Consider the following 14,000-nt stretch of genomic DNA (forward strand, 5'->3'; position numbering starts at 1 on the left):
GAGTCAGATTTCCAAAGAGATCTAGGCAGGCTAGAAGGAGAGGCCAAATCTATTACAATCATAGAATTTAGAGCCAGAAGGGACTTTAGAGAAAACTAGTTATGCTCTCAAGCCCCCATTACCTTTCGAATGATGAAATTAAGGCCCCAGAGACTGGAAGGGGCTTGTATGATATTATACAGGTAATAAGGAGCAAAGATATACAGATCACCTGATCTAACGTTCTTGGTTTTGCTGGGTTCCAGACTAAAAATGAAATCTTCCCTAAGGCCTCAGAACCTTTGTCAGGCACTGTTTACCCTTACTGGGAAGAAACATTAGCCAAAACAAGCTAAAGGGATTTCAGGTTGCATTCTGAGACATAGTATACAAGACAGGGGAGGTTTTTTCTCTGCCTTGATCAGATCACACGTTTGGCACCCTAATATTAAGAGCTAGCATTTCCATAGCTCTCTAAGTTTTGTGAAGTGTTCTACATATGTTATCTCATTTGGTCCTCACAACAACCTTGGGAAATAGATTCTATTACTATCCCCAGCTGAGGCTGACAGGGGTCAAGGGATTTGCCCAGGGTCACACAGAGAATAAGTGTCTGAGGCTGGATTTGAACTTAGGTCTTCCTGAGTTTCTATCCATTGCACCATCCAGTCTGGACCAAATTCTTAGGGAGGACGTTGGCAAGCTAAAGCATGTCTTGAGGAGGACATTCAGAAGATGAAAAAACTGGAGACCATGCCACAGGAGGACTTGTTGATGGGTCTGGGGATGTTTAGTCTGAAGAGAAGGCTCAGGGTAGGGGGTGGGTGAGGGGTGAGAGGTCCATGAGAGCCATCAAAGACTCAATTGGAAGAGGAATTAGACTTGGCTGTTTGGCTTTAGAGGCAGAGCTAAGAGCAAATGGGTGGGAATTTGCCCAGCCAATTTTGGGTTCCATGTAAAGAAAAACTTTCCAACGAGTCCCAAAGTGGAAGGGGCCAGCTCAGTAAGCATTGAGCTCCCCACCGCTGAGGATTTTCAATTGGGGCAGGACAAGTCCGCATCAGGGCACTGCAGAAGGCAGTCTGGGTCAGGCTCTCAGAGTATAAGGGCGTGGGAGCCATCTCCCCTAACCCTTCCATACTGTATCTAGCTTCCTCTGAAGCCCTCCACGTGGGGGCTGCTTGTAAATCTTATACACGAAACTTTCATAAACGGTTCTTTTGGGTGGGTGGGGGCCACTATAGAGCACAGCAGGAATGCGTCAGTCAGCTAGCATTTATTAAGCAGTGCCAGGCACTGCGCTAAGCGCTGGGGATACAGAGAAAGGCAAAAGACAGTCCCCGCTCTCGAGGAGCTCCATTCTCCCGGGGTAAACAAGCAAACTACCACGCACAAACAAGCTAGAGATGAGATAAACTGGGGATCATCTCAGAGGGAAGGCACAAAGATTAAGGAAGACTGTGGAAGACATTATTATTTTGGTAGAAGATGCGCTGAGACCGGAAGGAATGCAGGTGGGAATGAGGAGGAGGGGAGTGCAGGCTCGAGGTTAGAAAGTCTGGAGGGGTCTGGCGAGGTCTGTAGATGGAGGGTTGTGCGCAAGGAGCAGCCCGGAGAAGGACGTCACCGGACAGGCGAGGGCGCACACGATAGGAAAGAGAGAGTAGGAAGGGGCGGGCTGGTGAGGAGCTTTAGAAGCCCAAGGCACGACGATGCATTTGACTCCTCCCTAGAGGTAACGGGGAGCTACTGGAGTGGGGGGAGGGGAGAGGAGAGTGATTCCTGGCATTCCAAGTCGTGGCCCCCAGAGGCCTTAGGGAAGGACCCTCTAGGGTCACGGACCGGGCTGCTCACAGCTGCAGCTGGAGAGGGTGGAGGAGAGCTGGAAAGGACCGGACCGCTCCCGAGGCCAGGGCCCTTTAAGGTCTGGGGAGGGGCGAGACCCGCTCTTCTCCGCCCAGTCTCCTGGCTGCACCAGGAAGCATTTCCCGCCTCGCCCCTCGCGGCCTCTTGCAGCCCTCCGGCTCCTGCCCCGCCTGCTCGCGCCTGCGCCCTGAGCGCCCTGGCCTCCGAGCTGGCCTGGCGCGGCTCTCCACGTGCTGGATCTCCGGACGGGCTGCGGTGGGGACGGAGGGGGGGGGGGGGGGGGGGGCGCAGGGCTTCCCCACGTGACCGAGCGCGGGCGCTCCTGCCTCCTAGTCCTTTTCAAACTTAAGCTCCGCCCTTACCTCGGCTGCGGCCGCCGCTGCCCGGGGCTGGGAGAGTGGAAGCGGGAAGCCCCCGGGAGCGGGGGAGCAGCGGGAGGCGCACAGAGCCACAGCAGGGAGGAGGCCCGGCCCTGGGGGCAAGTCATTCCCCTTCTCTGGCCTCCGTTTCCCCGTCCCTCCAAGGGACCTGGGATTGGGGCTGTTTGCTCAGACGCTGGCTTCTGTGAGGGTGTCCTCCGGGGTCTGGCTCCCAGGGCCCCTCTGAAGAGCGTGGGTGGGAAGGGACCATTTACTGAGCACCTACTACGTGTCAGGCGCCGTGCTAAGCGCTTTGCAAACATCTCACCTGATCCTAACAACCTGGGAGGTAGGTGCTATTATTCCCATGTTACAGTTTGAGGAGACTGAGGCAGCCCCTTAGTACCGGGGACAGCAGGGAGGCTCAGTGGATGATTCTGTTCCAGTCTCTTCCAGCACAGAAGAGGTGAGCACAGGGCTTCCCGCCATGGCCGCCCCAGTGCCTTTGGTCTGCAGCCAGACTGTGAGCAGGTGAGAGCAGGGGCCCTGGGGCTGGAGCTGAAGGATGAGCCCACCCCACCAATCACCTACCTCCCACCCCTCTCGGTGTCTCCACAGGGTGAGCTCTGTACTCAACCGGGATGTGAAGCAGTTCGGAAAGAAGAATCTATTTGACGAGCAGGACGAGACCTGTTGGAATTCTGACCAGGTGACATGGGGTGGGTGGAGTCAGAGATCACTCACAGGGTCCCCAGAAATGGGACATCTGTAGAAGAATCCTTAGACCACCAGCTGTTTTTAGTGCTGGATTTCAAGTCAGAGGACCTGGGATCAAATCCCAGTTCTGCCACTCACTGGCTTGAGACCAGTCTCTGGCCTTCCATTTCCTCACCTATGAAATGTGGGGATTGGAGTGGACGACCTTCAAGGCCTCTTCCAGCTCCCACCCTCTTACCCTTTTAACACTAGGGTGAGTTTTCTCCCTTTACACCCAGCATTGTGACTTCCATTTTACTGGTAAACTAAAGCCCATGCAGGGTTCTTCTGTCGGGATGTCCCGACACCCCACGCTCCAAAGAATGGGTCAGCTCAGAAACCTTGTGTAGGTTTGTGTCTCTCTGCTGCCGACTGGTTCCTGGGCCCTCCCAGGCCCACCACACCTTATTTATTTGGGTCTAACCTGATTCTCTTTGGCTGTCTGACCTCAGGGCTCCTCCCAGTGGGTGATGCTGGAATTCCCACAACCTGTCCGAGTGTCTCAGGTGCAGATCCAGTTCCAGGGGGGGTTTGCAAGCCGCCAGGGCCGCTTGGAAGGTGACAAGGGATCAAGGAACGGGGTTGGGGGCAGGGAGGGAAAGGAAGGTGATGTGGCTCTGCCTTCATGGCCAGGGCCCTAGAGCTGGATCTGTGGGACTGAGCCCTTTCTTTTTCCCCCTTCTCCATAACAGGTGGTAGGAAGAGCGAGTCCCTGGAGAAGATTGGGGATTTCTACCCCCAAGACAACAACTCCCTCCAGATATCCTCCTGCTCTGTGGCAAGGGTGGGGCTCACAAGCTTGAGGCTAGGTTACGCAGACTCAGGGACATGGAGATGCCATGAGAAGTCTCACTGGGAGTTGGGAAGAAGAGGGAAAAGACATGTTCATCAATATGTGAATTGAGGAAGCCTCCTGGCAGTGGCCTCATCCTCCATGCCTAGGGATTTTCCTCTCCCTGCCACGGATGGTGAGCACTTTGAAGCTGGTCCAGTGGGACACAGGGTGTGGGTGGGGCTACCCAGGTCTGTCCTATTAACCTTGACAGCTCCTCAATTACAGCTTCCCTGTAGCAGATGTCACACTGGACAAGCTCAAAGTAACTTTTGAAAACAGCACTGACTTTTTTGGCCGGATCGTCATCTACCACCTGCGGATTCTTGGGGAGAAGCTGTAAGCAGCTTCAGTTCGTGGACCCTGCCTGCTTCCTAGACCAGGCAGGAGGCCCTAGGAGAGGCTGCTGGAAGGACAGCAGAAGCTGCACCTGGCTCTGGGCCAGGTGGCCAGGAAGTAGAAAGTTCTGGTTTGGGTGAACCAGCCTGGTCCCAGCCCATCTTCTGGACCTGGGAATAGAATCTCAGAAGGAAAGAGCCTCAGAGGTTTGGTTTAAAACCTTACAGGAAGCCAGTCTTGATTAGAAAACAACATTGTCAAGACAACTTTGAAAGACTTAAGAATTCTTATGGTAGAGTATGCCTCCTCCTGATGGAGAGGTGAGAGATTCAGGATGCAAAAGGTTTTTTTTGGCCTAGACACTGGGAATTAGTTTTGCCTGACTGGACATTTGTTACAAGCATTCCCCCCACCTCCCCCAAGGGGTTTGGGAAAAAATAAGTGCTTGTTAATTTAAAAAGGAAAAAAAATTCCTAATTCACAATCACTTGGCCTATTTAAATAGCCCTGACTCTTAGAAGATTCTTCCACATTTAGTGGAAACCCACCTCCCTTGTAACTGCCACCCCTAATTCCATCTCCCAGAACAAAAATAAGCCCAAGTCATTCCCAGGATGGCCTCTTAGATTGAGTGGAGTAGAGGTTTCTCCTCTTTTCCAGGCAAAAATTGCCCTATTTCTTTAGAGCCAGTCTTCCCTAGGACGTGGTTTTGAATTTTCTCACCCCTGTGGTTGCTGTAAGAGATGGGCAGGAAGAGCCTATGCTCACCCTGGTTGTTTGGGTAGCAGCTGGTTTTTATTGGTTATTTGTTCCCATTTCATGGGCTGGGGGAGGCAGAGAGGGACTACAAGGATGGCTGATGTGGGGGCAGCAGAAGAGCCAGCACCGCTGGGTGGAGTGGGGAGCTACGTTTCCAGCCAGGGCAAGTCATTAGCCAGTAGCACAGTCCCTCCCATGGTCCTGGGAGGGAGAGGAGCTGCCTTGTTTCTGTCTGGGGTTTGCCCGTTGTGTCACAGTAGACATGATTGGTGGGCACTGAGTTCTTAGGTGGCCCCCCAAAGCTCTGTAGGTGGCTAGGGAAAGATATACAGCTTTCAGCCATAGGAAGAGGGAGACCTCCTCTTGGACCTGTTCTCCCTGGCCATAGGGACTGAAGAACTGCCTTCTTAGTAAGCTGGCCTTCCTGAGCACCAAGGTGGAAGGCAGAGGACCAAAGCCCAGTGTCGTAGGCCCCCTTCACTCTGTCTCTGGAAGCAGCTTGTTCTGAAAAAGCTTAAGGATATGGTTCTCCATCACCTGTTGGACTGAAGCCCAGAAAGAAGGGAGTGAGAGACAAGAAAACTCAGGACCTATGGCCCCCTCAGCCAGCCCTGCCAAGATGAGGGGGCGATACTGGGGAATACCAAGAGCCAGGGGCCTGGGACTGGCACACCTGGCTCTGACACAAGCCAGCAGGGCATCACCACTCTGAGGACCAGGGGATGATAAAGTGTATGGTGGTGAGGAAAGTGTTTGGTGCTGACCAAGAAGACAGGCACAAAGCCCCCAGGTTTCTCTGAAACATCTTTCTGGGGGAGTTGATGCAGATGGGGAGAAGAAGTCAGTTCCCTGCCCCACCCCACCAGCTGCACAGTAGGGCATGGCTGGGACTAGATGGAGCCTTGGTGTTGGTTAGAACTCCTGGGGTGCTTATGGGGACCCTGATAAGAAGAACTTTAATTTCTTGAGGATTTTAGGGCTTGGAAAGTGCTCTCTTCATGGCAACCCTGTGGGGTTGGGTTAGTTTAGGTAACAGGATCCCCATTTTACACGTGTGGAAAAAGATGAGGCTTGGAATTAGGGGTCGATTCAGAATCGAGGGAAGGCTCTTGATGGGCCCCAGAGCCAGTAAGTGTGGGACTGGAACCCTCCCCTATAGAGTATCATCCATGGGCTACTTGGGGGCAGGGTCTGGCAGAGCTAGACCTTGGTATTAAAAATAAGCCAACAAAAACCCAGAGAAGTTCAGGCACTTGTCCAGGGTCACACAGTGAGTTCCATGTTGGAGACAGGATTCAAACCCAGGTCATCTTGCCTCTAGTCACCCCACCAGGAGTGAGGAACCTTTGGCCTCAAGGCCACATGTAGTCCTCTAGGTCCTTTGAATGGATCTCAAGGCCTTGGGTCCCCCACCCCTGCACTATACTATACACTGCCTCTTACTAGCTCTGTGATTGGGGGCAGATCTTGTAAGTTTCTGTGAGCCTCATTTTCCCCATCTGTGAAATAGGAATAATATCAGCAGTACCTGCCTTGAAGGCTGGGTTGTGAGGAAATGTGCTCTACGAAACTTAAGAGGACTGGAGTTATTATCCCCACCACTGCGGGCCGTGTAGGGGGGCAGACCCAGAGGGGGTATTCCCTCTAACATACAGATTTCTGTATATAGTTTGTTTTTACTTATTTGTGTGTATTTCCACCCAGTAGAATGTGAGCTCCTTGAGGGTAGGGACTTTTAGGTCTCCATCCCCAGCACACATCTCAAGGGTTGGCACATAATAGGTGCTGAATAAAGAAATGCTTGCTGAATTGAAATGACTCTGTTAAGGGGTAGGGTGGATTCCAGGTATCGCCGACGGCCTTCTGATCGAGGGATGCTTCTGATGGTGGCCAAGGAGAACAGCCTCCCTCTTACACAGTGAACGTGTCCCTTCCCCTGAAATGTACATACCCTTCTTGTGTCCCAAGGCCACAGCCAGGTCCATTGGGGTGTAGCCTGAATCCGCCTCTGTTGTCAGATCGGCCCCTCTGGCTGAAAACCAAAGCAGAAAAGGGGGAGCTGCTGGAGGAAAGGCTCAGCACCTTTTTTGGGGGGGTGGGGCAGTCATATCCTCCTCCCAATGTGGCTTCCCTGGCTCATTAGGACATAAGCTCCTTGAAGGCAGGGATCATCACACATCTCTCTACCCTCACTGCAAGCTTGGTGTGTGGCACATTCTAAGCCCTTGATAAATGCTTTTTTGGATCCATCTGGGCCTGCCTGGGATCCTGAAATCTTCCACAAAGCCCCCGTTGGTATGCCCTTGACTCTAACACAGGGATAGGCTTGTCACAGACACAGAGAAGCCACCCCCAAAAGAGTGGAGTTATTTAAGTGCCAAAAAAGCAGGAAGTTATTGCTGGCCAGTCAAATTAAAAAAAAAAACAAGGGCCACTATTCTGTACGTAATGATCCCCGCAGGGCACCTATTGACTTAGATTTAAAATGTAATACCTATGTTTTATTGTATTTTTATTTATTTTGTTAAGTATTTCCCAATTACACTGTAATCTGGTTTGGGCCTCACTTGGGAGTGTTGTGGGCAGCATGTCTGACATCTGTTGTCAGCCTAGCAAAGTCACTGCCTATGAAGGATGCCAGTAGATAATGGAGAATTGACAGAAGTCTAATCCAGTAAGGACAAAAGGGGGTGAAAGTTCAAGTGTGGACTAATAGTCATCCCTCCCCCTGCATCCAACACCTGTGCCAGGAATCCTGCTCCCTGACCTGGGGGTAAAGCGGCCCACACCTACCCAGCAGAGCTTCCACACACTTCACATGGTTCCCTCTCACAGCATAGAGCAGCGGAGTCCCACCGTTCTGGAGGAGGAAGGGGCAAGAGTGAACATGGCTCATCTCTGGGCAAGGGTCTCCCTTACTGGCAGTATGTCCCACTAGGGCAGGGATGCTGTCTTTGAATATCCTCAAGGCCAGGCAGGCACTAGGGGCCTGGAGACAGTTATCACAGTGAGTACAGTGCCCTCCCAGAGCCCCTCAGCTTCCCGGCGGGGTGGGGAAATAAAACCCTAGAATGTCAGCGCTGTAACAGATCACTAAGGCTTGGGGCTCTTAACCTTTTCTGGACCCCATTGGCAGCTTGGTGAGGCCTTATGAACCCTTCTCAGAATAATGTTTTTAGATGCATGAAAATAAAATACATGGGATTACAAAGGAAACATTCTATTGAAATACAGTTTTCAAGATACATTTTTTAAAAGCTCACAAACCCCCGGTTAAGAAGCTGATTTAATCTGACTCCTCACTTTACAGATGGAGAAAGTAAGGTTTCAAGAAGGGCAGCGATTTACCCAAGATCCCCCCAAATTAGTTGCAGAGCTAGGATTAGAACCCAGGTCTTCTCCCCTCCCAACCTAGTGGCTTTTCTGTAATACCACATGGAGTCTGGCCTTTAGCCAGAGGAGCCTCACGATCCCCCCACACAAGCCAATTGGGTTTGTGTCTCTGTTCCAGCTCCATGGGGAAAGGCAATGTGGGGCAGTGGGAAGGGTCAGGAAAGTCCTGCCTGACACATTAGCTGTGGGGCTCTGGATGAGGCCCGGGTTCTGAGGCCCAAGCTCATCATCGGTACTAAGAGAATAACAATTCCCAGAGTAACCAATTTGAAGGGTTGTAGTGAGGCTCAAAGAGTCTACAAAGTACCAAGGACACATCAACTATTACTGAAGATCAGCCTCCTAGGCCTCCCCAACCTCCTGGGTCTCTCTGCCTGACTCCTGAGCATCCTGGGATTGTGAAGCAGAAGGGATTGGTGAGACTATCTATAAAACGAGAAGGTCAGAATGGGGTTAAGGAAAGGGCCCAAGGTAACCTAGGTGGTAAACAGCAGTCAGGATTTGAACTTGGCCCCCTCTGCTCCAGAACCACTCCTATACTGCCTTGCCTTCGCTGGACTCTCGGGGCACCTTTGGACAGCAGCCCAACCTCCTCTGGTTCAGTCCATTCCAGGTGAGGGAGACACCCCACTCCTCCCCTGCTGAGGAGAGGAGCTCCTCTGATGACTACAGCAGCTACAAGTGAGTGTGGGGGGAACTGCAGAGGGGCCTTACCCAGTCATAGCTGTTGATGTCCACATCCCGCTCTAGAAGCATGACCACGATATCTGTGTAGCCGCCAGTGCTGGCCAGGGAGAGGGCGCTCTCTCGTTCCTTGGCCAGGATGTGAGGATCAGCACCCTGCGGGGCAAGAAGGTGAGTGAGCCCCGGGGTGGGGGTGGGGGAGCAAGGTGGAGGCTGGGGGCCAGGGGAGTCACAGAGACTGGGATGAAGAACCCTGGTAACTGCCTCAGGCTGGACTGAGTCCATTTTGTCAGAACCACTTTGGTAAAGACATTGTGTCATTCTATTCTGCCTCTGAAGGTGAGGTAAGGCACTGGCTATTGCTGGGCCTGTTTCCCTGTCTAGGACAGGCTGCAACACTGTTCTCTAAGAGAAAGTTCAGACTTCTCAATATGGTGTCCAAGGCCCTTCCCACTTTGGCCTCCATTTACCTTTAAATGATGGCCCACAGGACAGTGGCTTAGCAGAAAATACCATTGAGTTCTGAGCTTCTGCCCTTTACTCCCACCTAACCCTTGGGGACTGGGAATAGGGAAGGGCATGGCTATAGCATGGCCCCCATGGGAGCACAGAGAGAGAGAGAGAGAGAGAGAGAGAGAGAGAGAGAGAGAGAGAGAGAATCTTGCTTGGCAATCCTGGCCCAGACTTCCCTAGCTACCAGACAGCTCTTCATAGTATCACTGAACCCTCAGCCATATGAAGAAATGTCTAGTGTCCAGAGCAAGGGGGACAATCACCCACTGTCCTCTGTGCTGGCCGGAGCCCATCTGGAAGGCCATATTCAGATCACAGGATTTAGAGCTGAAAAGGGACCTCCAAGGTCACTGGATCTAGCAATTCACCCCGAAGGAAGAAATCTTCCTCTGCAGCCCACCTGACTGATGAACAGCCCATCCTTCTGCACTCTCCAAAGAAGGGAACCTGCACACTCACCAAGATGGCTCATTGAATCGTGGGCTGGCTCCAAATGTTGAGACGTTCTAGCATTGTGGAGGTTTCCCCACCTGCCTCCCCATCACTTCTATCTACTGCTCTCAGCTCTGGCCTGGTGCAGCCTTCTCCACGACATCCCTTCTGACATTTAGAGACAGCAGTTACGTCCCTTCTAAGAAGTCTTTTCTAGAGGATTACTATTCTCCACATGGTCCCAAGTTCTGTGTTTTCCTCTGGAAATACTCCAATTTCCACATGATGTAATTTTTCAAAAAGCCTTGGATTGGGGTTTGGGTGACTCCAAATGATCTGATAAACTGAACACAATGCCTCTCTCCCTCTGGACATGAGACATCCATTCCATTTATGTGTATGGCCTAAGATTACGTTAGCTTTCTAGTGGCCAAGTCACACATTTGATTTATATCAAGCTTGTCAACACGTAAGATCGTCTCCACAGTTAGGTGTCAAAGTAGATAGAACTTGAGGGTTGAGAAGACCCGAGTTCAAATCCTGCCTCAGATACATACTAGCTGTGTGACCCTGGGCAAGACAGATAATTCTCAGCCTCAGTTTCCTCATCTATAAAGTGGGGATAATAATAGCAACTGCCTCATAGGTTTGTTGTAAGAATTCAATGAGCTAGCACACACAAAGGCTTCTGCAGATCTTTAAGCACTGCATAAAAGGTAGCTATTATTAAAGGAGTTGTTTCCCAACTACACCTTTTCCATCCTATGCTTGAACAATCCTCAAGATGATGGCACCCAGCAGCCTCCCCCACCCTCTTACCCACTCCAGCAGGAAGCGCACAGTCTCGATCTCTCCAAAAGCAGATGCCCAGATCAGGGGGGTGAAGCCACGCTCATCGGGCTTGTTCACCAAGTTGTCACCTGGTAGGATGGGGAGAGCTGGTTATGCCTGCAGCCAAGCCAGCCCTTAGGCTAGGAGGGGCCAGGCCTCCCCCAGCTCTCCTGGGCGCAAGTGGGTATGGCACCAACAGTTCAGGGAGGCATGGGGAGGGGGTGTCTAAATCCTGCTCTGAAGGGGGATCATCATAACAAAGGTGACAAAGGTACTCCAGGGCCCCCCCACCCCCAGCTAGGGGTGACTGAATAGCCTCTGAGCTTTGGCCTCAACAGTGAGGATGGGCTGCACTGACACACTTCCCTACATGATCAAAGGAACAGATGGAATGAGGAGGTCACCTGGGGGCCAGGGTGAGGTGCAAAGAACAAGTGGCTGGAAACTGGAAGACCTAGATTCTAGTCCTGGCCCTCCCACTAACTCACTATGGGGCCTCTCTGAGCCTTCTGTTTCTGCATCTGGAAAACGAAGAGGGCAGAATAGGTGACTCCCTGGGAAATGTTTGTGTTCTAAGGGGCCTTCTAACTCTGGCATTCCAAATTCTCTGGGTCTAGCTCTGGCATTCCAGGTCCTTTGGGTCTAGCTCTGGCATTTCAGATCCTCTGGGTCTAGCTCTGGCATTCCAGATTCTCTGGGTCTAGCTCTGGCATTCCAGGTCCTTTGGGTCTAGCTCCGGCCTTTCAGATCCTCTGGGTCTAGCTCTGGCATTCCAGGTTCTCTAGGTTGGGGCAGAGGAGGTGGTGGCCCCTGGCCTCAAAACAAAGCAAAGCTACTTGAGCTGCAGCAAGCCTAGCTGGGCTGGACCTGGCCCCTTCCCTCCCTCTTCTGCCTTGTTTCCACTCCATCCATTACCATCTGTGTTCAGGTCTCTGATAAAGTTGACTGGGGTTGGCTAACCAAGTGGAGCGACTCTTTGGAGCACAGGTCCTTCAGGTTCTGGTCTTAGGGGTCTCATGTATCAAGCTTGATGGAGCAGGGCTGGGGGGCCTTGCTTGGGGAGAGGACTGCAAGGGTCAGGAGGGAGACAAGAGCCACATACCTTTAAGAAGGTATTCTTTCAGCTGGGTCAGTTCTCCCTGAGCGGCAAGCTGGTGGATGGACAGAGCTGTTGTTTACAAAGGAGAGAGGGAAAGAGGCACAGATTATAGGGGGATTCCAGGCACTGCAATGAGAGAGGAGTGTCTATATCATGGTGGGGGGAAGGGGCAACTTCTGAAAATTCAAAGATAAAGCTAGGAGAAAATCTCTGGGGCTGGGAGTCAAGAAATCAGGTTTCTGATTTACCATTGATTTGCTCTGTGACCCTAAACACATCCCCTCCCCTGTCTGGGGCTCAGTTTCCTCATCTTCACATTTCAGAGGTTGGAAAAGATGGTCTCCAAGGTCCCCCCAGTTTAGATACTCTATATTCTACATTCTAAGGATCCAGCTGGCTGAAAATTCTAGGAGTGAGTCTGACTCCCTCCAGAAGGGCTCCCTTCATCCACCTTTGGTCCCCAGGAGATCTACTCACAGTCCAGGGTGGCAGGCAGAGCTGAAATCTCATTTCCCCTCTGCCGGTTGGTCAGGGTGGTGGAGTGCTTCAAGGAGCTGCCTGCTGGGAGAGAAAAAGAAGAAGTCAGGAGGGTACTGTTCACTTTCTCCACCATGGGAGAAGAAAAGATAATTTGGACTTCTGAAGTCTGAGGAAAAGAACACCGGACTGGCAGTCAGAAGGACTGGGTTTGGGTTTCAGCTCTGCTTTTTGCTAGCTTCCTCTGTCAGTCACTCAACACACATTTATACAAAGAAAGGGAGAAATATTCCCTGCTCTCAAGGAGTGTCCGTTCTAATGGAGGGCACAGCATGTAAAGGCTGGGTAAACATAAGGGGGAAAGAGAAGGGAACGATTACTAAGTGCCTATGCCTCCTTCCTGCCAGGCACTGTGCTGGGTACTTTACAAATATAATCTCCTTTGACAGAATACATTGGAGGTATATAGAGTGGATGAAGACAATCTGAAAGCGGAAGGCATTCGATGATGGGACTGAGCTCTGTGACTTTGGGCAAGTCAAGGGAACTCCTCTGAACCTCAGTTTCCTCATCTGTAAAATGTGGACCAGTAGCGGTCGCACCACCTATCTACCTCCTGGGGTGTTTATGACAGGAGCCAGATTGTAAACTGAGGCTCCTCCCCCAGACCTGAGCTCTCCCCACCGGAGCACTTACTGTGAGGTGCGGCGAGGCCCCCATCCAGGTCCGGACTCCCCGAGTCTGGAGTACAGGGATACAGGCGCAACAACACCGTGTCCGAACCGTCGGAGCTGTCCTGGGCTGGGTCTTCAGGATGCGAGCCCAAGGCTGGGAGGGGGTGGGGCTCCTGGACTTGGCCCTCGGTGCCTACGTGGGCCACGGCCCCCCCCTCTGGCTCCATGGAGGGCACTTCTGGGGAGTCCGGATAAAATCAAGACATTATGGCGCCCCCTCCCCTCCTGCTCCCTGCCTCCCCCTCCTTACCACTGCCTCCTCATACCAGAGGGGATGCTCCCAATTCCTAGGGCCTGTTCCTTTAAGAAATTTTAGTCCTTTCTAGTCCTGGCTCGCTGAGTGACCTTGACCAAGTCTTTTCCCCTCTCTGGCCCTCAGTTTCCCTTATCTGCCAAATGTCGCCCAACGCATGAGAAATACAGGGTCAAACAAACCCTTCGAGCCCCGATGGATGCAATGACACGGGCCCGCATTTTCCTCTGGGTCCCCGGGGGAAGAGCCCACCTCCTCGGACCCCAGCCTTTCCCCTCCGCGTTGGCCGCTCCTCGCACCCGGGCCCCGGCCACGTCGGGGAGCGCCGCGCCCGGGGGCTAAGTACGCGAGGCTTTGCCCACGAGGCGGCCAGGGGCTGACCAGCTTCCCCGCCGCGTCCCCTGCTGGGGAGCCGGGAACCTCCTCCTCCGGACCCCCAGCCCTGGACTTCCAAAGCCCGAACCGAAAGTTAACTTTACCAAAGTGCAGCGCTCCGCCCCCTCGCCCCCTTCCCCTAACCCGGTGGGGGGCCTCCCACAATGCACCTGAGAGCGGCGGGGGCGGGGGGCGCCCCTCCCCCGCCGGGGAGCAGCTGCGCAGAGCGCAGGGAAGGGGAGAGGCGCGCTGGCCCTTTAAGAACTCAGCTTCGGCTCCCAGGGGACCAGCAGAGGAGGCCGGGCGGAGCCCCGACGCA

The 14,000-nt window shown here is 52.8% G+C and overlaps 2 protein-coding genes across 7 annotated transcripts; one reads left to right on the forward strand and one right to left on the reverse strand.

Annotated features, from left to right (window-relative positions):
- The first annotated feature begins 1,667 nt into the window (after positions 1–1,667).
- Positions 1,668–4,427, forward strand: LOC118831281 (nuclear receptor 2C2 associated protein). Of its 3 annotated transcripts, none has more exons than XM_036738551.1 (6): positions 1,668–1,714; positions 2,651–2,735; positions 2,823–2,913; positions 3,413–3,518; positions 3,653–3,720; positions 4,019–4,427. In XM_036738551.1, the coding sequence occupies exons 2-6, from the start codon at positions 2,692–2,694 to the stop codon at positions 4,133–4,135; spliced, it is 426 nt and encodes a 141-aa protein (XP_036594446.1). In that variant the 5' UTR covers positions 1,668–1,714; positions 2,651–2,691; the 3' UTR covers positions 4,136–4,427. The 3 variants fall into 3 exon arrangements, with proteins under 3 accessions (XP_036594446.1, XP_036594438.1, XP_036594457.1); XM_036738543.1 differs by lacking the exon at positions 1,668–1,714 and adding an exon at positions 2,209–2,553; XM_036738562.1 differs by lacking the exon at positions 1,668–1,714 and adding an exon at positions 2,209–2,553 and having other exon boundaries at positions 2,661–2,735.
- A 477-nt stretch (positions 4,428–4,904) lies between these two features.
- Positions 4,905–13,993, reverse strand: RFXANK (regulatory factor X associated ankyrin containing protein). Of its 4 annotated transcripts, none has more exons than XM_036738513.1 (9): positions 13,852–13,993; positions 13,016–13,231; positions 12,320–12,403; positions 11,846–11,911; positions 10,732–10,832; positions 8,998–9,123; positions 7,684–7,750; positions 6,842–6,922; positions 4,905–5,435 (listed from the first exon to the last, which is right to left on the reverse strand). In XM_036738513.1, exons 2-9 carry the CDS (start codon positions 13,218–13,220, stop codon positions 5,368–5,370), a joined length of 798 nt encoding a protein of 265 aa, XP_036594408.1. In that variant the 5' UTR covers positions 13,221–13,231; positions 13,852–13,993; the 3' UTR covers positions 4,905–5,367. The 4 variants fall into 4 exon arrangements, with proteins under 4 accessions (XP_036594408.1, XP_036594417.1, XP_036594399.1 ...); XM_036738522.1 differs by lacking the exon at positions 13,852–13,993 and adding an exon at positions 13,786–13,848; XM_036738504.1 differs by lacking the exon at positions 13,852–13,993 and adding an exon at positions 13,559–13,822.
- Positions 13,994–14,000: the final 7 nt, after the last annotated feature.

Source organism: Trichosurus vulpecula, chromosome 1, assembly GCF_011100635.1.
Source record: "Trichosurus vulpecula isolate mTriVul1 chromosome 1, mTriVul1.pri, whole genome shotgun sequence".
NCBI classification, from domain to species: domain Eukaryota; kingdom Metazoa; phylum Chordata; class Mammalia; order Diprotodontia; family Phalangeridae; genus Trichosurus; species Trichosurus vulpecula.

Bases quoted from the DNA above. Each gene is read 5' to 3' on its own strand.
- LOC118831281 (XM_036738551.1), top strand. From the start codon at position 2,692: ATGGCCGCCCCAGTGCCTTTGGTCTGCAGCCAGACTGTGAGCAG. The intron at 2,736-2,822 runs GTGAGAGCAGGG...GTGTCTCCACAG, and splicing joins TGCAGCCAGACTGTGAGCAG to GGTGAGCTCTGTACTCAACC. The intron at 3,721-4,018 runs ATATCCTCCTGC...CTCCTCAATTAC, and splicing joins AAGACAACAACTCCCTCCAG to AGCTTCCCTGTAGCAGATGT.
- RFXANK (XM_036738513.1), bottom strand. From the start codon at position 13,220: ATGGAGCCAGAGGGGGGGGCCGTGGCCCACGTAGGCACCGAGGGCCAA. The intron at 10,833-11,845 runs GTATGTGGCTCT...CCATCCTACCAG, and splicing joins GAAAGAATACCTTCTTAAAG to GTGACAACTTGGTGAACAAG. The intron at 6,923-7,683 runs GTAGGTGTGGGC...TTTGGTTTTCAG, and splicing joins GTGTGTGGAAGCTCTGCTGG to CCAGAGGGGCCGATCTGACA.